This window comes from Oncorhynchus nerka, linkage group LG20 (assembly GCF_034236695.1).
Source record: "Oncorhynchus nerka isolate Pitt River linkage group LG20, Oner_Uvic_2.0, whole genome shotgun sequence".
Classification (NCBI taxonomy): domain Eukaryota; kingdom Metazoa; phylum Chordata; class Actinopteri; order Salmoniformes; family Salmonidae; genus Oncorhynchus; species Oncorhynchus nerka.
In genome coordinates this window covers 62,325,168-62,348,984 of record NC_088415.1, presented here as the reverse complement: position 1 = coordinate 62,348,984, position 23,817 = coordinate 62,325,168, and the positions used below count along the sequence as shown (strand labels likewise).

The 23,817-nt window shown below is 44.2% G+C and overlaps 1 protein-coding gene across 2 annotated transcripts; it reads left to right on the top strand.

The window, feature by feature from the left end:
- Window positions 1–299: 299 nt before the first annotated feature.
- On the top strand, window positions 300–22,620 carry LOC115102926 (phosphotriesterase-related protein). Of its 2 annotated transcripts, XM_029623374.2 has the most exons (6): window positions 300–408; window positions 3,159–3,391; window positions 15,996–16,227; window positions 16,414–16,679; window positions 17,956–18,096; window positions 21,243–22,620. In XM_029623374.2, the coding sequence occupies exons 2-6, from the start codon at window positions 3,192–3,194 to the stop codon at window positions 21,451–21,453; spliced, it is 1,050 nt and encodes a 349-aa protein (XP_029479234.1). In that variant the 5' UTR covers window positions 300–408; window positions 3,159–3,191; the 3' UTR covers window positions 21,454–22,620. The 2 variants fall into 2 exon arrangements, with proteins under 2 accessions (XP_029479234.1, XP_029479236.1); XM_029623376.2 differs by lacking the exons at window positions 300–408; window positions 3,159–3,391 and adding an exon at window positions 9,704–9,782.
- Window positions 22,621–23,817: the final 1,197 nt, after the last annotated feature.

Sequence of the window (23,817 nt, the reverse complement as noted above, 5' to 3'; positions counted from 1 at the left end):
TGATCATTGTTGGACAACCATTTTCAATCTATTACCATAGATTTTCAAGTAGTTTTAAGTCAAAACTGTTACTCGGTCACTCAGGTAAGCAACTCCAGTGTTTTAGGTTATTGTCCTGCTATTTGTTATTCTGTACAGGCTTCCTTCTTTTCACTCTGTCAATTATGTTAGTTAGTATTGTGGCATTACTACAATGTTGTCGATCCATCATCAGTTCTCTCAGAACACAGCCAATGGCCTCGATACCTTCCGGCAGGTTACAGTAACATACTTCGTATCAGTCAAATTCTCGCGATAGTTAGGACTTCCTAATCGCACAACTTGTTGCTTCCTGGGTCTTCCTCTTGTTTGCAAGTTAAAACGATTAAGAAGAACGTTTGGACTACTGAATCGAAGCAAGATTTCCAGGTCTTATATCATTTTTGCTACATCGTAGTGTCATGAACAATGCATGTATATTTTTCACTAATGAAATGAAAAGCTGTTGCATTTGCAGAAATCGCAGTTGCATGCTTTCAGCCCGCTGTATTTGCTAGGCTCAGTTACTACTACATCCAGTTGATTGCATGTTAAATTATTCGAGATCACAAGTGTGATACAAAATCTAAAACTAACGGTGCAAGAATGCATTATTTTTGTGAGAAAATAACACTGGGAACAATTAAATGATATTTATTCTATAGTTAGCAGGTCATGTGAGTTAAAATGGGGGCACTTGACCTCTCGTATACAACCATAGGTCTAAAGGGCTCTTCAGTGCAGGTTTGCCAGGTCTAGCTAAAATGTGCCCGCAGGTGTGAAAACTAGCCGAATATTTTTTCACGGGAAGAGAGTTGCCAGATTTATCCAATAAACCCTTTTTCCATAATGTTATTGAGCGAATTAAGAACAAATATCGACGTCATTTAACGACAGGCTAAGAAGCAACATTTGGTTTTCCATCAAAATAATAATTATTGCGAGTTTAATTAAGAATGTCGCAAGAGAATATAAATCACCCTTATTAAACTTGCCAGGTAATTTTCCATCAATGGATGTTGATTTAACTTGTTTTGACTGCTATGATTAAGCAATACGAACCCAAGGAGGTGTGGTATGGTATATGGCCAATTTACCACAGCTAAGAGTTGTTCTTAGGACTTTATTTTCTGTCATTCCCGTGCTACACGACCTGATATACCACGGCTTTCAACCAATCAGCATTCAGGGCTCAAACCACCAAGTTTATAATTATTAATAAATCCTGTTTGCGCATGTGCATAACTATAGATAAATATGATAGGAGAGTTTGAATGATCTAAGTTGTAACAGAGGATCTCAAAACCTCTGGTCAAGAAACACTTGGACAAACTTCAAAAAAGTATTTTGGGCTAATTTCTGTCAAAAGGTGCTGTTATTATGTGCCAGATGTTAAGACAACAAATCATTATAAACAACCCTCTTAGGCCTCGCTCCCCCTGTCTGAGATATCTACTGCAGCCCTCATCCTCCACATAAAACACCCGTTCTGTTAAAGGTCCTCAAAGCATACACATCCCTGGGTCGCTCATCTTTTCAGTTCGCTGCAGCTAGCGACTAGAACAATTGTAAATAATAATTTGTTCTTAACTGACTTGCCTAGTTAAATAAAGGTTAAATACAAAATATCCTATTTGCAAGATGTACTTGTCATTTCAATAGGGTAGGCTACTGACTAAAATCTGGGTTTATAATTGTAATTAAACTTTGCCATGGTTTGCTGAGCTAGATGCAGGTAGCCTATAGGCCCTAATTGGCCAACATGCCGAAGTCCACAATGAAACTGACATTAAATGTGAGGGTGATATATTAAGGACAGAGATGTGACCATGATCACAATTGATCACTTCCAATTTATTTAACTAAACGTGGCCATTACTAATTGCATAGATACACAAGGCTACAACAGCAAACTGAAATAATAGGCTATTTATTAAATATGTTTTCCAGCTCCAGGTAGGCTACACAAGTGGCACATTGATTTGCATTGACTCCAGTGATATCTTAATTTCAACATGTTTATTGTATCAAATGGTAGGCTACAGTAGTCTACAGTGGCATATACACGAATAGCCTATTTGATGGCCAACAGATGCAAATGTATCATTCTACACATTTTAATGTCAGTTTCACGCGAGGGAGTTCCGTAACTACCATTTCAAATATCCACTCGCTCAGTGCTTCAGACCCTAGAACTGAGCATGCGTGAAAACCTTCGCTTTCCCAAAGGAAAAGTCGACATTAGAATGCGGTTTACTTTAAACCACCTCTGAACGAATTTATCTAAAGAGCTCTAGTTTTCCAATGCTTTGTCGACGCTATGTCAGTTTTAGCGCGTTAATATGAAATATGAATATGAAATAGGTGTCTCCGTAATGGCCAATCTAAATAGCCTACCAACAACTGGTAAAAAGTTGTCACGATGTGCGCGCATACTGCTCTGTCTCAGTGACTGCACCGCTCTAACAACCAATCCCCTTAACGCACACACCCCTCCGGCTCTTCCCCTCCTCACTCAGTAACAGCCTGCTCACTGCCTGATAGTCAGCAACAGCAGGTCACAGTGAAATATATATATATTTTTTTTAAAGAGAGAGAAATGCCATGGCGGCCGCGGTGCAATTTAGAAGTAGGCCAAAAACCTGAAACCCACGAACAATACATTTTCACCCGCGACATCGTTTTCAAAGTAGCCCAATTTGACCGGAAAACCACAAACATGGCAACCCTGCTTGAGTGGGCACCTGTCTAGTCATATCTATTCATGTGAAAGAAGTGTGTCCAGTTGCTTTCTCTCTCTGTGTTTTGCTGCTGGTCTCAATCAATCCAATAATCCATGGAACTATCCATCAACCAAATAGTTTTCCCTTTAAAAAAAAGATTGCCGTTTTGAAACTGCTGTAGAAGTGTAGTAACTGCAGTCGACTGTGGTATTTTGGACACGGTCATTTTAGAATAACTGCAGTTACTCTGCAAAATTACAGCAGTAAAAAAAAGGTTATTCTGGATGCAGCATAATGCAGTTATACTGCACTCTGACTACCATCTTTTTTACTAAGGAATGTTTTTCTAGTACTGGAATATCTCATAACTAATAAGTTATGTGTAATGTAGTAATTATAAAATATTATATTCTGCAGGATTAAAACCCCTAGAGACCCAACCATTTCACCATGTCAGCACTGAGCGGTAAGGTCCAGACGGTGTTGGGTCCGATAGAACCCGACCAGCTGGGTAGAACCATGACCCACGAGCACCTGACCATGACCTTTGAGTGCTGCTACTTCTCTCCGGCCCCGGGGGACGAGACTGTTGCCCAGGCCCCCATCCAGATGAAGAATCTATTCTGGCTGAAGCAGAACCCTTACAGCAGGTAAACTCCCCTCCATATGTATTTCGACAGTGCACATTTTATTTAATTTGGGTCTATACTCCAGCATTTTAGATTTGAGATAGAATGTTTTATATTAGGCGAAAGTACATCATGTGAGCTTTTATTTGAGGGTATTTTCATACATATCTGTTTTACTGTTTAGATGCATAAAGTCCTTTAATTTCTATTCTCACCATTTGAAGAAGTCATCATTTTTTGGACAAATTTACTTAGTTTAAAAATGTAGTCAAAAGTTTAGTATTTGGTCCCATATTCCTTGCACACAATGACTACATCTACAAACTTGTTGGATGCATTTGCGGTTTGTTATGGTTGTGTTTTGGATTATGTTTTGCCCAATAGGAACTGAATGATGAATAATGACTTCTGCCATTTGGGAGTCACTTCTATTGTAAGTAAGGAGAGATGTTTCTGAACACTTCTACATTCATGTGGATGCTACCATGTGTGAGCGGACCAAGTAATTGGGCGTCACTCTAAAGCGGGAAGGTGGAATAAACGAGTCAGGAGTAGGTTTTCTTGATTGAACACAGTTCTCTATTGAGGGCATTTGGTCAACACAAACACTCCAACATAATCAATGAAAATCTTCCAAGGAACAACATACATCTTCTTCTCCAGATGAAACAGGAACACAATAGGCTTATCTTTAAACTACAACAAAAAGTCACGTGATTGTCACCGTCTTAGTGGTTCTTCCTGGATAGCTCCTCTCTCTCGGTGGCCATCTTCCAGAGATAGTTTCCCCCCCCCCCCTGCTGGTTCCATTCTCTCTCTTATAGGGGAAGGAGAGTATGTCATTAGTACCGTCAGCTGTGCTTAATTGCCTCTGGTTACCTTGTCTCCCATGCCTTGTTGGGATACTATCCATGAGCCCAGCCTGCCCTCTGGTGGTCCTTCCACATACCTTCCCCCCCAGGACCGAACCGGAGGGTCGGGCGCCAGATGCACCGTCTTGGTCGCGTCGGGACAGCGCGTCTGCATTCCCGTTTCTCGATCCGGCCCTGTGGATGACATGGAAAGAGAACGGTTGTAAAGACAAAAACCATCTGGCTATTCTGTTGTTATTGTTTCTCTTACCAGCCATCCACGTGAGGGGCGCATGGTCAGTAACTAATGCAAACCTCTGACCCAGTACGTAGTACCGGAGATAATCGAGGGCCCACTTGATGGCTAAGGCTTCTTTCTCTACGGTCGCATACCTCTGTTCCCGATCGCTGAGCTTCCTACGAATGAAGAGAATCGGCTTCTCTGCTTCACCTTTACCCTGAGCTAGTATGGCCCCGAGCCCTGTATCCGAGTCGTCGACCTGCACAATGAACTCTTGTGAGAAGTCCGGAGCCTGTAGAACGGGATCAGAACACAGGCCATCTTTTAGCAATTAAAATACCTTTTCCGTCTCGTCTTTCCACTCTACCTGGTTTGGCAGGTTTTTCCTGATGGGGTTTGTGAGGGGGTTGGCAATGGTTGCATATCCCGGGATAAAACAGCGATAATATCCTGTTATCCCTAAGAAGGCCCGAACGTCTCGCTTGGTCCGGGGTCGAGGCCAGTCACGAATTGCCCTGGTCTTCTCTGCCTGTGGGCGTATTTTCCCATTCCCCACGGTGTACCCCAGGTATTCCGCTTCGGACAAGCCCAGGCAGCATTTATTTGGATTGGCTGTCAACCCTGTGGCTTCCAAACTCTTGAGCACCGCCCGTAATCGCAGGAGGTGACTATCCCAGTCCTCGCTGTGGATGACCACATCGTCTATGTACGCCGCTGCATACTCTTGATGGGGCCGTAGAATGGCATCCATGAGGCGTTGGAAGGTTGCAGCGGCACCGTGCAGTCCGAAGGGCATCCTCACATACTGGAAAAGCCCCTCTGGGGTGGCGAAGGCAGTCTTTGGGCGATCCTCCGGAGCCACCGGCACTTGCCAATATCCCTTCGTCAAATCCAGGGTAGTGATGAACTTGGCCTTTCCTAAGCGCTCCAAGAGTTCATCCACGCGGGGCATGGGATATGCATCGAATGTAGAGATGGCATTCACACCCCTAAAGTCGTTGCAGAGTCTCATACTACCATCGGATTTGGGGACCAGGACTATGGGACTGGACCACTCACTCGCCGAGGGCTCGATCACGCCCATCCTCAACATCTCCCTCATCTCTTTCTTAGCGATGACTCGGCGAGCCTCAGGAATCCTGTAACGGTGGATATGCACCTTCTTGCCGGGTTCAGTGTGGATATGGTGGAACAGGACATCTGTTTGTCCTGGGAATGGAGAGAATATTAGACCGAAGTTCATAATCAGCTTCTCTAGCTGTCTTGACTGCTCCGGTAGGAGAGTTTGGCCACGGCGCACCTGTGGTAGAGCCTCCTCTTTTCCTTTGCCCTCCAGGGCCATCAAAGCCACCTCCTCCTCTCGTCCATGGTACGTCTTCAGCAGGTTTATGTGATAGAGTTGGACCTTCTTCCTCCTGTCAGGTTGCTTGATGAGGTAATTGACCGGTGAGACCCTTTTCATTACCTCATAGGGCCCCCTCCACTGCGCCAGCAAGCGATGTTCGGCCGTGGACACAAGCACCATCACTTTCTCTCCCACGGTGAACTCACGGGGGGTCGCGGACTTATCATAGGCCCGGCCTTGGGTCCTTTGGGCCTTCTCCATATGCTCCTTGACTATGGGCCACACTGCTGACAGGCGGTCTCTCATCAGGGTAACGTGTTCTATTGTGGATCGAAAGGGGCATGGTTGGGTCTCCCAGGTCTCCTTGGCTAAGTCGAGGATTCCTCGACAGGGTCTGCCATAGAGCAATTCAAACGGAGAGAATCCAGTGGATGCCTGGGGTACTTCTCACAGGGCAAACATTAAGTGTGGGAGAAGCATGTCCCAGTTTTTCCAGTCTCGGGACACCACTCTTCTCAACATGCTTTTAATCGTTTTGTTCAAGCGTTCACACAACCCGTCTGTTTGAGGGTGGAATATGCTTGTACGTATCTGTTGAACCTGATATAACCGACACAAGTCCTTCATCAACCGGGACATGAACGGGGTTCCTTGATCGGTTAAGATAGTCTTGGGGAGGCCCACACGAGAGAACATCAGGAATAACTCCTTGGCAATTCCCTTTGACGACATGTTACGCAGGGGTATGGCCTCCGGGAACTTGGTAGTGTAATCTATAACCACTAGGATGTACTCGTGTCCTCTGGCGGATTTTGGGAGGGGTCCTACGAGGTCCATAGCTATGCGTTCAAAGGGAGTCTCTATGATGGGGAGAGGAATCAAAGGGTTACGTAGGTGTGGCCGTGGGGCTGTACGTTGACATTGATCACACGTCCTACAATACCTGGCCACATCCCGGGTGACCCGGGGCCAATAGAATCTCTGCATGATTCTGTCAATAGTCTTGTCTCGTGCCAGGTGTCCTCCTAGGACGTGGGAATGGGCTAACTGTAGAACTGTATCCCTGTATGGCCTAGGCACCATTAGTAATTCCTGGTTTTCCCCCCTTCGTCATACGACCCAGTATAAGGGACCCCGCCTGATTGCATAGTAAGGAAGAGGGGGCTCACCTGATCCGTCGACGTTCCTCCCGTCGATCACCTTCACCTTCCTCATGGCCTCCCTTAGGTCTGGGTCTCTATGCTGCGAGGTGCCGAACTGTCCCTTTAATTCCTGGGGCAGGTCGACCTCGGTAGAGGGATGTGGAGGTTGTTCCACATCCCCATCAGGGGTGACCGAGGAGAATCCCTTCCAGGTTCCCTCCTCGGATGGAGCTTCAAATATATCCCTTAGCGCCTGGTTGCTCCTTCCTTCCTGCGTTGTGTATAACCCTTCACATGTGTCTTCATCGGTGGTTTCCTGGAATATCTGTCGTAAACGTTGGGTCGCTATTTCTTCCTCTGCTGCAGAGGACGAGGACGCGGCTACGTCCCCTTGTAGGACTACTACCTCAGGCTTGGATTTTCTCTTTCCTGTCCCCCTTCTTCCCGTGCATAATGTCATCTGCCGAAGCTCCTTATATAGGGGACAGTCTCTCCCGATCATTAATGGCACCTTCAGCTGCGGCACTTTCCCTGCCCTGACTGTACACCTTCCTTTTGGAGTGAGAATAGGCAGATTCACAGTGGGGTAATAGTGGGTGTCTCCATGGATACAGGATATGGCTACTTTGTCTGGTAGCAGTGTTGCGGAGGTCACCATCCGCTCCTCTACTAACGTAACCATACTTCCAGAGTCGAGAATAGCTACCACATCTTGTCCTTCGACTCGCACCGGAATCTCTGAGGCTGGGGCTATCTCTGCTAACCAACAGTGTTGATCCTGCCCCCTCAAAACGGGATGTGTGGGGGTAGGCAGTGATGACTCCGTGACCATGGGCTCATCCTTGCTAGGACATTGTGGGGCATAATGGTTGGGAGACTGACATTTATAACACCGACCCTGCTGTGTGGTGGCTGACTTCTCCCATCTCCGGGGGGGGCTTGGACGTTTCGGTGGCGGGCGCTCTGGGGTGAGTCGTGGTACGGGATTGGAAGACTCCTTCCGTTCCTCCTTGTCACTTTTTAACAACTCCCCTGTAGACCGATATGTTTCCATCGCCTGGGCTATGTCGTCGGCTGACAACGGGTTGGCTTGCCCCACAACCCTTTTTAAGTCACTGGGTAATTCTCTCAATATCTTGTCCACTACGAGAGTCTCTATCACATGTCCTACTCCCTTTCCAGGTTCTAGCCACTGTTTTGTCAGTCGTATTAATGCGAAGATCTGGGCACGGACGGGTTGATCAGCTGTATAGGTCCATTGATGGAACTTTACAGCCCTATCTCTGGCAGTCAGCTGGTACCGGGACAGGATCTCGGTTTTTAGTCGCCCATAGTCCGCAGCTTCGCGGGAATCCAGGTCAAAATAGGCTTCCTGAGCCACCCCGGTCAAAAGAGGGGCTAATGCGCTCGCCCATTCTGTGGGTGGCAACTCTTCCAAGGTGGCCGTCCTTTCGAAGGTCATGAGGAAGGCCTCAATATCATCCTCCTTGGAGAGACGAGGTAAGATGGCGTGAGCAGCCGCTCTTTGCTTAACTCTAGGTTCTTCTCGTCGGCTCAGCTGTTGTTGCAGGAGTTCTATGGTTGTCTGCTGTGCCGTGATCAATTGTTGTAGTAGGGCGTTATCCATCGTTCTTGAATGGTTCCTCCGGGTCTACTGGAAGAATCTTGATTTACTCCCTTATCCTTGTGTCACTCGTCCACCTAATGCCCGCATTCTCCACCAATGTGAGCGGACCAAGTAATTGGGCGTCACTCTAAAGCGGGAAGGTGAAATAAACGAGTCAGGAGTAGGTTTTCTTGATTGAACACAGTTCTCTATTGAGGGCATTTGGTCAACACAAACACTCCAACATAATCAATGAAAATCTTCCAAGGAACAACATACATCTTCTTCTCCAGATGAAACAGGAACACAATAGGCTTATCTTTAAACTACAACAAAAAGTCACAGGATTGTCACCGTCTTAGTGGTTCTTCCTGGATAGCTCCTCTCTCTCGGTGGCCATCTTCCAGAGATAGTTTCCCCCCTCTCTGCTGGTTCCATTCTCTCTCTTATAGGGGAAGGAGAGTATGTCATTAGTACCGTCAGCTGTGCTTAATTGCCTCTGGTTACCTTGTCTCCCATGCCTTGTTGGGCTACTATCCATGAGCCCAGCCTGCCCTCTGGTGGTCCTTCCACACATGATTATGGATAGTCATGAATGATGAGTGAATAATGATAAGTGAGAAGGTTACAGAGGCACAAAGATTATACCACCCCTCAAAATGCTAACCTTGCCTGTTATTGATAATGGTGAGAGGTTAGCATGTTTTGTTGTAGCCTCTGAACGACATCTCACTCATTATTTGTGATTTGTGAAAGATGGTGCCGAAGAACATGGCTGACGTTTTACATTCTCCCAACCAATTGTTATAATTTATTTTTTTGTGTTTTGTGTAATTGTTTTTTTACTTATTTGTGTACATAATGTTGCTGCTACTGTCTCTTACGACCGAAAATAACTTCTGGACATCAGAAAAGAGATTACTCACCGCGGACTGGAATAAACTATTTCCTTTAACAAGTCCGGCGAGAAGGATATCCTGCTTTCACTGGAACAGGCCCAGATCCACGCCAAAGGCGAGCGAGAACTCCGAATGCCTTCCATTCTTCTTGCTAACGTGCAATCATTAGAAAATGAAATTGATGACCTACTATTAAGATTATCCTACCAACGGGACATAAAAAACTGTAACATCTTATGTTTCACCAAGACGTAGCTGAACGAAGATACGGACAACATAGAGCTAGCGGGATTTTCCATGCACTGGCAGAACAGAGACGCTACCTCAGGTAAGACGAGGGGTGGGGGTGTGTGTCTTTTTGTCAATAACAGCTGGTGCGCAATGTCTAATATTAAAGAAGTCTCGAGGTATTTCTCACCTGAGGTAGAGTACCTTATGATAAGCTGCAGACCACATTATCTACTAAGAGAGTTCTCATCTGTATTATTCATAGCCGTCTATTTACCATCGCAAAACGAAGCTGGCGCTAAGACCGCTCTCAACCAACTCTATAAGGCCATAAGCAAAGAAGAAAATGCTCACCCAGAAGTGGCGCTCCTAGTGGTCGCGGACTTTAATGCAGGCGAACTTAAATCAGTTTTACCAAATTTTTACCAGCATATCACGTGCAACCAGGAAAAATAAATCCTAGACCAACTTTACTCCACACACAGAGATGCATACACAGCTCTCCCCTGCCCTCCATTTGGCAAATCTGACCATAATTATATCCTCCTGATTCCAGTTTACAAGGAAAAACGTATATGATTATGCGGATGTTACGCTACAGGACTGTTTTGGTAGCACAGACTGGAATATGTTCCGGGATTCATCCAATGTCATTGAGGAATACACCACCTCAGTCACCGGCTTCATCAATAAGTGCATCTATGACGTAGTCCCCACAGTGATTGTACATACATGTCCCAACCAGAAGCCATGGATTACAGGCAACGTCCGCATCGAGCTAAATGCTAGAGCTGCCGCTTTCAAGGAGCTGGATACTAAACGCATTTAAGAAATCCCGCTATGCCCTCCGACGAACCATCAAACAAGCAAAGCGTCAATACAGGATTAAGATTGAATCCTACTACACTGGCTCTGACGCTCGTCGGATGTGGCAGGGCTTGAAAACTATTACGGACTGCAAAGGGAAACCCAGACGCGAGCTGCCCAGTGATGCGAGCCTACCAGATGAGCTAAATGCCATTTTATGCTCGCTTCGAGGCAAGCAACACTGAAGCATGCATGAGAGCACAAGCTGTTCTGCATAAATGTGTGATAACGCTCTTGGTAGCCGACGTGAACAAAACCTTTAAACAGGTCAACATTCACAAAGCCGCTGGGCCAGACGTATAACCAGGATGTGTACTCAAAGCATACACGGACCAACTGTCATGTTTTCACTGACATTTTCAACCTCTGTAATATCTACCTGTTTCAAGCAGACCACCATAGTTCCTGTGCCCAAGCGAAGGTAACCTGCCTAAATGATTACCGCCCCGTGGCAATCACGTCGGTAGTCATGAATTGCTTTGAAAGGCTGGTCATGGCTCACATCAACAGCATCCTCCCGGACACCCTAGACCCACTCCAATTTGCATACCGCCCCAACAGATCCACAGATGACGCAATCTCAATCGCGTTCCACACTTCCCTTTCTCACCTGGACAAAAGGAACACCTATTTGAGAATGCTGTTAATTGACTACAGCTCAGCGTTCAACACCATAGTGCCCATGAAGCTCATCACTAAGCTAAGGACTCTGGACTCTGGGACTAAACACCTCTCTGCAACTAGATCCTGGACTTCCTGACGTTCCGCACCCAGGTGGTAAGAGTAGGCAACAATAGGTCTGCCACGTTGATCCTTAACACTGGGGCCCCTCAGGGGTGTGTACTTAGTCCTCTTCTGTATTCCCTGTTCACCCACGACTGCGTGACCAAACACGACTCCAACGCCATCATTAAGTTTGCTGACGACACAACAGTGGTAGGCCTGATCACCGACAACGATGAGACTGCCTATAGGGAGGTTAGAGAACTTGCAGTCGTGAAGAGGGCACGACAACACTTTTCCCCCCTCAGGAGACTGACAAAATTTGGCATGGGTCCCCAGATCCTCAAAGGTTCTACAGCTGCACCATTGAGAACATCTTGACCGGTTGCATTACCGCCTGGTATGGCCACTGCTCGGCATCTGACCATAAGGCGCTACAGAGGGTAGTGCGAACGTCCCAGTACATCACTGGGGCCAGGCTTGCTGCCATCCAGGACCTATATAATAGGCGGTGTCAGAGGAAAGCCCATAAAATTGTCAGAGACTCCAGTCACCCAGGTTATAGACTGTTTTCTCTGCTACCGCACGGCAAGCGGTACCGGAGCACAAAGTCTAGTACCAAAATCCTTCTTAACAGCTTCTACCCCCAAGCCATTAGACTGCTGAACAACTCATAAAAATCGCCACAGGACAATTTACATTGACCCCCCCCCTTTTGAACACTGCTGCTACTCGCTGTTTGTTTGTTACCTATGCATAGTCACTTCGCCTCCACCTACATGTACAGATTACCTCAACTAGTCTGTACCCCCGCACACTGACTCGGTACCGGTGCACCCTGTATATAGTCTCGTTATTCTTATTGTGTTACTTTTTATTTTAGCCTACTTGGTAAATTATTGTCTTCTTCTTGAACTGCACTGTTGGTTAATGGTTTGTAATTAAGCATTTCACGGTAAAGTCTACTCTTGTTGTATTCAGCGCATGTGGCAAATACATTTTGATTTATTCATGATTTTTCTTAACCATGGCATTATCAGGATTAATTTAAAGTGTTCAGAAACATCTCATTTAGAAAGAAAATTACTTCAGTCACAGGGCTCTATAAAATCTGTTTTTATTTTTGCCGATTCTGATTTTCCCCAAATTCTGTTTTCTCCATTGAGTTTTTCCAGGTTTCCGTTCATCAGTTTTTTAGGTTTTCGATTTCAAAATTACACTTTTTTAAAGAGTAACTTTTATGAAGAAAAAAAATAACATAATCGAAAACCAGATGTCTTAGTTATAGTGAAACAAGTCAATTCTGGTCTTCATTTTGACTGTTCGTTACAAAAGTGATAGATTTGGGTCTTTCAGTAATAAATCTAGCTCTTTTTGCCCCTAGCGGTTCAACTCTACCATTGACATCATGATGTGTAGGCACCTTGAGAAGGTGCAAGGTGCCTCCACGTCATCTCAAGGGAGGGGTTCGGAATGAAATACACTCCCTTCTAGATGTGCTGGGTGGTACCACCTCAAGCCTTACTATAAAAGTAGGCGACAGCACGCCTTATTTGGCAATGGTCTTGGTAAGTATAGTGTGCCAATATATTTTGCATGATGCTTTCTTGAATAGACAATTGAAGTTACACAAAATTCGAAAGGCAGTAAGGCACATTTCCTTATATGACCAAATTCAACGTTTCATACACTTTATGTGCTTTTCCGAAATAGAAAAAATGTCGGCTGAGGATTATAAATTTATATTTGTAGCTACATAATCTTAACAAGAAATAGATGACAATGGTGGTCATGACAACTTGGCTCATAGTTCAATGGTTGTGAGTTATTTAAAATGTAATTTTTTTACAAATAAAGGTTAACTAGGCAAGTCAGTTAAGAACAAATTCTTATTTACAATGACAGCCTAGGAACAGTGGGTTAAAACCACTTAAGCCTACCCCTTACTTTTTCGAACATTCTGTTAAAAATCGCGCAACATTTCAGCGTCCTGCTACTCATGCCAGGAATATAGTATATGCATATGATTAGTATGTGTGGATAGAAAACACTCTGACGTTTCTAAAACTGGTTAAATCACGGCTGTGACTATAACAGAACATGTGTTTCATCGAAAAGCGCAAGAAAAACTGATCACCGAAAACTGGAAAAAATATCAATGCGCCACTTGCATGTATTGTCTATGGGAAAGCAAATTACATGGGGCTGAGATTGCAAGTCCTACAGCTTCCACACGATGTTGCCAGTCTTGTCAATTGCCTGGGCTTTGTTTCTTGGTCAAACGAGTAAGAGAGAGCCCATTCCTTCCGGTCTCCGACAGGATGTTTTGGCAGAGAAATTTCCGACCATGATTTGAAGACGTGGAGCTATTGAATACACATCGCCCCGTGATCAATTTGATAGATTATTAACGTTTACTAATACCTAAAGTAGGATTACAAAAGTATTTCGAAGTGTTTTGTGAAAGTTTATCGTCGACTTTTTTCATTTAAAAAAATGACGTTGCGTTTTAAAACAGTGTTTTTTCCTGGATCACACACTTTTCATAGATCGATATTTAGGGTATATATGGACCGATTTAATCGAAAAAAAGACCCAATAGTGATGTTTATGGGACATCTAGGAGTGCCAACAAAGAAGCTCGTCAAAGGTAATGAATGTTTTATATTTTATTTCTGCGTTTTGTGTAGCGCCGGCTATGCTAATTATTTTGTTTACGTCCCCTTCAGGTATTTCGGGGTGTTGCATGCTATCAGATAATAGCTTCTCATGCTTTCGCCGAAAAGCATTTTAAAAATCTGACTTGTTGGCTGGATTCACAACGAGTGTAGCTTTAATTCAGTACCCTGCATGTGTGTTTTAATGAACGTTTGAGTTTTAACGAGTGCTATTAGCATTTAGCGTAGCGCATTTGCATTTCCAGATGGCTAGATGGGACGCATGCGTGTCGGGTGGGCTTAAGAGGTTTTAACTGCCTTATTCAGGGGCAGAACGACAGATGTTTACCTTGTCAGCTCGGGGATTCGGTCTAGCATCCTTTTGTTTATGGGCCCAACGCTCTAACCACTACCTACCTCCCCCTGCCCCATTTTCATCCCCAGCACACACACTTCTAATTCTGAAAACTGAAAGCATACCTTTGAGCAGGGCTGGATTAAGAAATCATAGGTACTTCGTTTATTTTTTTTAATAGCTTTAATAATACCACACAAATGACCAAAATGAGTGGCTACTCTGACTGACAAACTGAGATCAATCTGGTCTTGAATTTTTTTTTTAAACAATAGCCTAGGCCAAAGAAGCGACACACAGATTGTACAAATACACTACCGTTCAAAAGTTTGGGGTCACTTAGAAATGTCCTTGTTTTTGAAAGAAAAGCTCATTTTGTCCATTTAAAAGAACATCAACTTGATCAGAAATACAGTGTAGACATTGTTAATGTTGTAAATGACTATTGTAGCTGGAAATGGCTGATATTTAATGGAATATTTACATAGGCGTACCGAGGCCCATTATCAGCAACCATCTCTCCTAGCTAATCCAAGTTTATCATTTTAAAAGGCTAAATGATCATTAGAAATCCCTTTTGCAATTATGTTAACACAGCTGAAAACTGTTGTCGTGATTAAAGAAGCAATAAAACTGGCCTTCTTTAGACTAGTTGAGTATCTGGAGCATCAGCCTTTGTGGGTTCCATTACAGGCTCAAAATAGCAGAAACAAATAACTTTCTTCTGAAACTTGTCTATTTTTGTTCTGATAAATGAAGGCTATTCCATGTGAGAAATTGCCAAGAAACTGAAGATCTTGTACAACGCTGTGTACTACTTCCTTCACAGAACAACGCAAACTGGCTCTAATCAGAATAGAGAGAGGAGTGGGAGGCCCCGTGCACAACTGAGCAAGAGGACAAGTACATAAGCGTTTCTAGTTTGAGAAGCAGACGCCTCACAAGTCCTCAACTGGCAGCTTCATTAAATATTACCAGCAAAACACCTGTCTCAACGTCGACAGTGAAGAGGCGACTCCAGGATGTTGGCCTTCTCGGCAGAGTTCCTCTGTCCAGTGTCTGTGTTCTTTTGCCCATCTTAATCTTTTCTTTTTATTGGACTGTCTGAGATATGGCTTTTTTTTTGCAACTCTGCCTAGAAGGCCAGCATCCTAGAGTCGCCTTTTCATTGTTGACGTTGAGACTGGTGTTTTGCGGGTTTCCAGCTACAATAGTTATTTACAACATTAACCATGTCTACACTATATTTCTGATCAATTTGATGTTATTTTAATGGACACAAAATGTGCTTTTCTTTCAAAAACAAGGACATTTCTACGTGACCCCAAACTTTTAAACAGTAGTGCATTTACATTTATATATTCTTATTCCATTCCTTTACTTAGATTTGTGTGTTAGGTATTGGTTGTGGAATTGTTAGATATTACTTGTTAGATATTGTGGCATTGTTGGAAGTAGAAGCACAAGCATTTCGCTACACTCGCAATAACATCTGCTAACCATGTGTATGTGGAGCAGGTGTTTTTTAATGTTTTGTACGCTCAGTGTGGTCTAGCACCCTAACAGCAAGTAGTCTATATAGCCCGTACAGCAGGCAGATTTCTAGAACCATACAGCAGGTAGTCTAGCACCTTTACAGCAGGTAATCTAGAACGTGTTCAGGCTGAAGCCAATAGACAAATCTCTGTGTCCCTGTAACAATCTTCTTCAGCCATGAAAACCTGCTGCTGCTGCAGGAGACCAATGCTGTGCGGGAAGAGCTGCATGAGTACCGAAAGGCAGGAGGGGGTACCATCGTAGAAAACACTACCCAGGGTATCGCCCGGGATCTGCCCTGCCTCAAACAGCTGGCCAAGAATACGGGCGTCCACATCATAGGAGGGGCGGGGTACTATGTGGACGCCACCCACTCTGAGGCCACCAGGAAGATGACCGTGGAGAAGGTGGGGGAGGTTTATGGTAGTTTGTGTCTGTGTGAAGGTATACTGTCCCATTTGTAGAAGCCCCCTCTCGGTCAAATGTATCCAAGTGGCTTTGGTCAGCTGTCTCCCATCTGAGGGAGCTATGGCCAGTTTGTGTCCCTTGTCTGCCACTACTTCCCCTGACTAACACTCGACTTCTCTCTCCAGCTCACAGACATCATCATCAGTGAGGTTCTCCACGGGGCGGATGGGACCGAGATCCGCTGCGGTGTGATTGGAGAGATCGGCTGCAGCTGGCCAATCACGGACAGTGAGAAGAAAGTGCTGCAGGCCACTGCACATGCTCAGACCGAGCTGGGCTGCCCAGTCATCATCCACCCAGGACGGAACCCTGGTGCACCGGCTGAGATAGTGCGTCTCCTGCAAGAAGCTGGAGGTGACATCAGCAAGACTGTTATGTCACACCTGGATAGGTGAGAGCTTTCATTCAGGGCCCAGAGTGGAATGGAGGGGTGGCAGGACTTTTTTTCCTGGTCAGTCACATAGTCAGGAAAAGGTCAGAGGCCTACATGGGTTTATAATACAGTATGAACAATTATACTTATAAAGCAAGCTTCTAAAGTGCATTCTGAAAGTATTCAGACCTATTGACTTTTTCCACATTTTGTTACATTAAAAGCAACAACACAAGTACCACATTTTCATAAGTATTGAGATTCTTTACTCAGTTCTTTGTTGAAGCACCTTTGGCAGCGATTACAGCCTCGAACCTTCTTGGTTATGACACTACAAGCTTGGCACACCTGTATTTGGAGAGTTTCTCCCATTCTTCTCTGCAGATCCTCTCAAGCTCTTGTCCCGAAGCCACTCCTGCGTTGTCTTGGCTGTGTGCTTAGGATGTGACTTCCGTCTGGCCACTCTACCATAAAGGCCTAATTGGTGGAGTGTCCTTTTGGAAGGTTCTCCCATCTCTACAGAGGAACTCGGGAGCTCTGTCACAGTGACCATCGGGTTCTTGGTCACCTCCCTGACCAAGGTCCTTCTCCCCCGATTGCTCAGTTTGGCTGGGAGGCTAGCTCTAGGGAGAGTCTTGGTGGTTCCAAACTTATTCCATTTAAGAATGATGGAGGCACTGTATTCTTGGGGAGCTTCAATGCTACAGAAATGTTTTGGTACCCTTCCCTAAACCTGTGCCTCGACACAATCCTGTCTCGGAGCTCTATGGACAATTCCTTGGATCTCACGGCTTGGTTTTTGCTCTGACATGCGCTGTCAACTGTGGGATCTTATATAGACGTGTGTGTCTTTCCAAATCATGTCCAATCAATTTAATTTACCACAGGTGGACACTAATGAAGTTGTAGAAACATCTCAAGGATGATCAATAGAAACAAGATGCTCCCGAGTTAAATTTCAAGTCTCATAGCAAAGTGTCTGAATAATTCTAAGGTATTTCTGTTTCTATTTTTTAATACATTTGTGAACATTTCTAAACCTGTTTTCGCTTTGTCATTTTGGGGTATTGTGTGTAGATTCAATTTTTTTTTTAAATACTCTAAAATAGATTTTTTTTTATAAGGCTGTAACAAAATGTGGAAAAGGTGAAGGTGTCTGAATACCTTCGGAATACACTGTAATTGTTCAGGAATGTGTTAAGGCGTATTGTGGAGAATTTTAATCTGCTGATGCCTCAAAGATTGCTTCAGTGATGAGTGACTAAATTATTCATGGTTTGTTTTCCTAACACAGGACCATATTTGACAATGGAGAGCTGCTGGAGTTTGCAAAGATGGGGAGTTACCTGGAATACGACCTGTTTGGAACAGAGATGCTGAACTATGCCTATAACATGGAGGTGGACATGCCCAGTGACAGCCAGAGAGTCAAGGCGTGAGTGCTCTTTGCTACCGAACTACCTACTAGACAACTGCAGCTAAACTAGGTCAATTTGGTTGTGTGTATCTACTTCACAATACTTTACTAAACCTAAAAAGTTAAATAACGCCCATGGATCTCTTTTGATGTGTGTGCGTGCATCAAATCAAACTTTATTTGTCACATGCGCCGAATACAACAGGTGTAGACCTTACCGTGAAATGCTTACTTACAAGCCCTTAACCAGCAATGCAGTTCAACAAAGAGTTAGGACAATATTTACCAAATAAACTAAAGTTTAAAAAATTATAAAAAGTAACACAATAAAATAACAATAACCCGGCCATATACACAGGGTACCGGTACCGAGTCAATTTTCCGGGGGTACAGGTTAGTCGAGGTAATTTGTACATGTAGGTAGGGGTCAAGTGACTATGCATAGATAGTAAACAGCGAGTAGCAGCAGTGTAAAAACAAACTGGGGAGGGGGGGGGGGGCAGCAATCTAAATAGTCAGGGATGCCATTTGATTAATTGTTCATCAGTCTTATGGCATGGGGGTAGAAGCTGGACCTAGACTTGGCGCTCCGGTACTGCTTGTCGTGTGGTAGCAGAGAGAACAGTCTATGACTTAGGTGACTGAAGTCTTTGACAATTTATTTTACTTTCCTCTGACACCGCCTAGTAAATAGGTCCTGTATGGCAGGAAGCTTGGCCCCAGTGATGTACTGGGCCGTTCGCACTACCCTCTGTAGTGCCTTAAGGTCAGATGCTGAGCAGTTGCCATACCAGGCGGTGATGCAACCGGTCAGGATGCTCTCGATGGTGCAGCTGTAGACATTTTTGAGGATCTGGGGACCATTGCCAAATCTTTTCAGTCTCCTGAGGGGGAAAAGGTGTTGTCGTGCCCTCTTCATGATAGTTCTATGGTGATGTGAACACCAAAGAACTTAACTCTCAACCCGCTACACTACAGCCCTGTTGATGTTAATGGGGGCCTGTTCGGACCGCCTTTTCCTGTAGTCCACAATCATCTCCTTTGTCTTGCACACATTGAGGGAGAGGTTGTTGTCCTGGCACCACACGGCCAGGTCTCTGACCTCCTTCCTATAGGCTGTTTCATCATTGTCGGTAATCAGGCCTACCACTGTTGTGTCATCTGCAAACTTAATGATGGCGTTGGAGTTGTGTTTGGCCACGCGGTCGTGGGTGAACAGGGAGTACAGGATGAGACTAAGCACTCACCCCTGAGGTGCCCCAGTGTTGAGGATGAGCGTGGCAGATGTGTTGTTGCCTACTCTTACCACCTGGGGGTGGCCAGTCAGGAAGTCCAGGATCCAGTTGCAGAGGGAGATGTTTAGTCCCAGGGTCCTTAGCTTAGTGATGAGCTTTGTGGGCACTATGGTGTTGAACGCTGAGCTGTAGTCAATTAACAGCATTCTCACATAGGTGTTCCTTTTGTCCAGATGGCAAAGAACAGTATGGAGTGCGATTGAGGTTGCGTCATCTGTGGATTTGTTGGTGCTCCGGAATTCTATAGTAGGATTCAATTTTAATCCTGCATTGACGTTTTGCCTGTTTGAGGGCATAGCTGGATTTCTTGTAAGCGTGCGGTATGCAAATTGGAGTGGGTCTAGGGTATCTGGGATGATGCTATTGATGTGATCCATTTCAAAGCACTTCATGGCTACCGACGTGAGTGCTACTGGGCAGCTCGCGGCTGGCTTTCCCTTTTGTGGTCTGTAATAGTTTACAAGTCCTGTCACATCCTGCGAGCGTCAGAGCCGGTATAGTAGGATTCAATTTTAATCCTGCATTGACGTTTTGCCTGTTTGAGGGCATAGCTGGATTTCTTGTAAGCGTCCGGATTAGTGTCCCACTCCTTGAAAGTGGCAGCTCTAGCCTTTAGCTCGATGCAGATGTTGCCTGTAATCCATGGCTTCTGGTTGGGATATGTACGTACGGTCACTGTGGGGACGATGTCGTCAATGCACTTATTGATGGTATACTCCTCAATGCCATTGGATTAATCCCGGAACATTTTCCAGTATGTGCTACCAGAACAGTCCTGTAGTGTAGCATCCGCGTCATCTGACCACTTCCATATTGATCAAGTCACTGGTACTTCCTGCTTTAGTTTTTGCTTGTAAGAAGGAATCAGGAGGATAGAATTATGGTCACTTTACCAGATGGAGGTCCGGGGAGAGCTTTGTATGTGTCTCTGTGTGGCGTAAAGGTGGTCCAGAGTTATTATTATTTTATTTTTCTCTGGTTGCACATGCTGGTGGAAATGAGGTAAAACGGATTTAAGTTTGCCTGCATTAAAGTCCCCGGCCTCTAGGAGCGCCGCTTCCTGATGAGCATTTTCTTGTTTGCTTATGGCATTATACAGCTGGTTGAGTGCTGTCTTAGTGCCAGCATCGGTTTGTGGTGGTAAATAGACTGCTATGAATAATATAAATGAGAACTCTGTTGGTAGATAGTGTGGTCTACAGCTTATCATGAGGTACTCTACCTCAGGCGAGTTATACCTCGAAACATCTTTAATATTAGACATCACCCACCAGATGTTATTGACAAAATATGACACACACCCCTGCCCCTCGTCTTACCAGATGCAGCTTTTCTGTCCTGCCGATGCAGGGAAAATCCCACCAGCTCTATATTATCCGTGTCGCCGTTCAGCCGCGACTCGATTAAACATAAGATATTACAGTTTTTAATGTTCCGTTGGTAGGATAGTCTTGATCGTATTTCATCCATTTTGTTTTCCAATGATTGCACATTGGCCAATAGAACGGATGGCAGTGGAGGTTTACTCACTCGTCTACGAATTCTCAGACGGCAGCCTGACCTTCGCCCCCCTTTTTCTCCGTCTTTTCTTCACTCAAATGACAGTGATTTGGGCCCGTTCCCGAGAAAGCAGTATATCTTTCATGTCAGACTCATTAAAGAAAAACATCTTTGTCCAGTTCGAGGTGCGTAATCGCTGTTCTGATGTCCAAAAGTTATTTTCGGTCATAAGAGACAGAAGCAGCAACGTTATATGCAAAATAAGTTGCAAACAATGCGAAAAATCTCATAAAACAGCATAGTTGGTTAGGAGCGCGTAAAACGGCAGCCATTAGACGTGTGTGTGTGTGTGTCTCCCACCCTCTCTAGCTTGGCGTTCCTGGTCCAGGAGGGATATGAGGACAACATTGTCATTGCCCACGACATCCACACCAAGAACCGTCTCACCAAGTACGGAGGGCACGGCTACTCACACATACTGAAGAACATCGTGCCCAAGATGCTGAGGAGAGGGATTAACCAGAACCAGGTGGACAAGATCCTCATAGACAACCCCAAACGCTGGCTCACGTTCAAATGAAGGATCAGAATCAGATCACCCAGAAGATAAAGGCTGCTCCATAGGCCTTTATCCTTTTCAACAGCTACTGAACTCACAGTAAAAAAAAGTGTTTAGAAATGTTTTATTACTTGCAAATTACCAAATGCAATTAATGTCAGAAGTTGACATTTTTTATTCTTGCTACTTGTCTGTGATTTACTGAATCAAAGTGTTCTATTGAGAGGTAAACAAGGAAAAAAAACCTTGGATTGAACACTAACAACATTCTGATAGCTGAGTGAGGAGTAACGTTAAATCAAATATATTTGTCACACAATTACTTGCCATGACTGAATCAAAGCTTCAATTCATGTTTGTAATTAATTATTAATACTGTAAGCAAATAAATTAAACCATCCAGCTAGAAAATAAGTCGTAGACTAAATCTAAATGTGGTGCCAATATACACAGAAACCAAATGTCATTTAACAAGACAAAGCGACAGTTTCTGCCCCAAACAAACTCAAGGACATGGACTGCACATCGTCTGCACCTGGTGCTCTACTCATAAATATGGTGCTTTCCGTTCTGACTAGTTTTAGTGAAAGCCATAGGAGCTTTGTTTGTAGTAATGACGCTTAACAAAGATTCTTTGTGAAAAGTAGTAACATTGTTCCCATTTTAGATTTTTATTTTTTTTATTGCTAAAAGATTTTGGGGTACCAAAGGTTTTCTTTATTAGTATGCTTGTTAGATGAGTTTTCATGATGTCACACTGTGACTGGGTGGATATAGGAGGGGATCTGGTTGGCTGGTAGGTTGTGATGTCACCCAATGGGTTCCTATGGGAGGGAGCTGGTTGGCTGGTAGGTCATCCTGAAGGACATGGTCTTCCCTTCTGAGAACAGGTGGCATCACAGAGGGACTTCACCACATGAGCATCGACATCACAGCAGACGATACATAACCATTGTGTCACTTTAGGACAGTGTGTGATAGGATTTTAAAAGTTAGGGAGTAGGAGTGTATTTTTTTTCTTTCTGATACATCACCAAATTGAACATCATGTTAGTCTGGCATTCAGAGGAAAATGTGACCCAGGAATATTTTCTTACCATTTTTAATGCTCTGCTAAAATTAGAACTGACCTGTTGATTTTTTTTACATGAATACTGTACCAAAGTCATTAAAATTGGTTTTGATTTATTTTCTCTAGTGGAATGTTTTTCTTCCATATAATGCATCGTTTCCATTTCAAATACTGGCTGTAGACCTAATTAATCTTAGTGGAGTAGCACTTAATTCATTTCAGGAAAAAGTTGAATTGGACTGTGTATGATGATAATGATAGCTCTTTTACACTTAATGCAGTAGTCTTATAAAGCATTTGTAATAGATCAGCACTGCAGTAAGATGCAGACAGAAACACACCAAACATTACTTCATACAGTATAGTTTTAATCACCTCTGAGTATTATTTCCTATTCTATAGACTAACATGAACTGAGATGTGTTACAAGACCAATTGAAATGAATTGATTAGTTGACCCAATGTCAAAAGCCATGAACAGCAATGAAGCATTAACACCATTCCTGTTTAACCATTAATATTGGTTTATACAGATGAAACGTTCACTCGTCACCTTCCTTGTTTCCACGTGTCCAAGTTTCTGTATTGGACATTGCATAATTTGGAGATTTTATGCACAAAACTAAATGTCCATTTTAATGTTAATTCAAAGGTTCACTTCTGACACGCCAAACCGTGCTTCTTAACACCCGCCAGCTTAACCCAGAAGCCAGCTGCACCAACGTGTCGGAGGAAACACTGTTCAACTGACAACCGAAGTCGGCCTGCAGGCACCCGGCCCGCCACATGGAGTCGCTAGAGCGCGATGAACCGTGCTACAATATCTTCAAAATGGTCACAGCAATTCCCTGTGCATGAGTGTTTGGAGAGAAGAGGGGAGCAGGGAGAGATGGTGATAGCTCTGATATTAGATGCATGTTGAGGGAAAAGTACTCAAATTCATATATTATGTGATCTCTTCCATCAAAAGGAGAGATTTTTTGCAATTTCATATTTGAACATCCACTAAGAGGCATGCTGTTTGTAGAATGGCGTTTCTGGATGGCCACAGAGGACATGGGCAGTATGTTTTCTTGGTACCTGGCCACACCTCAGCTCCCCCTGTGTCCAATTAATCACTGGAGAAAATCAATAAAGCCACAGAGGGAGAGCATTAGGTGGGAGTTGGTTGTAGGGCATATTTCCCCATACACATTAGCAGTGGCGATTTTAGCATGTAAATCTTGGTGAGGTGAACTCCCACATTTTTGGGGGATGCATGCCAGCAAATCCACAACACAACACTAAACAGACAGAAACGGTTAGGGCTTACA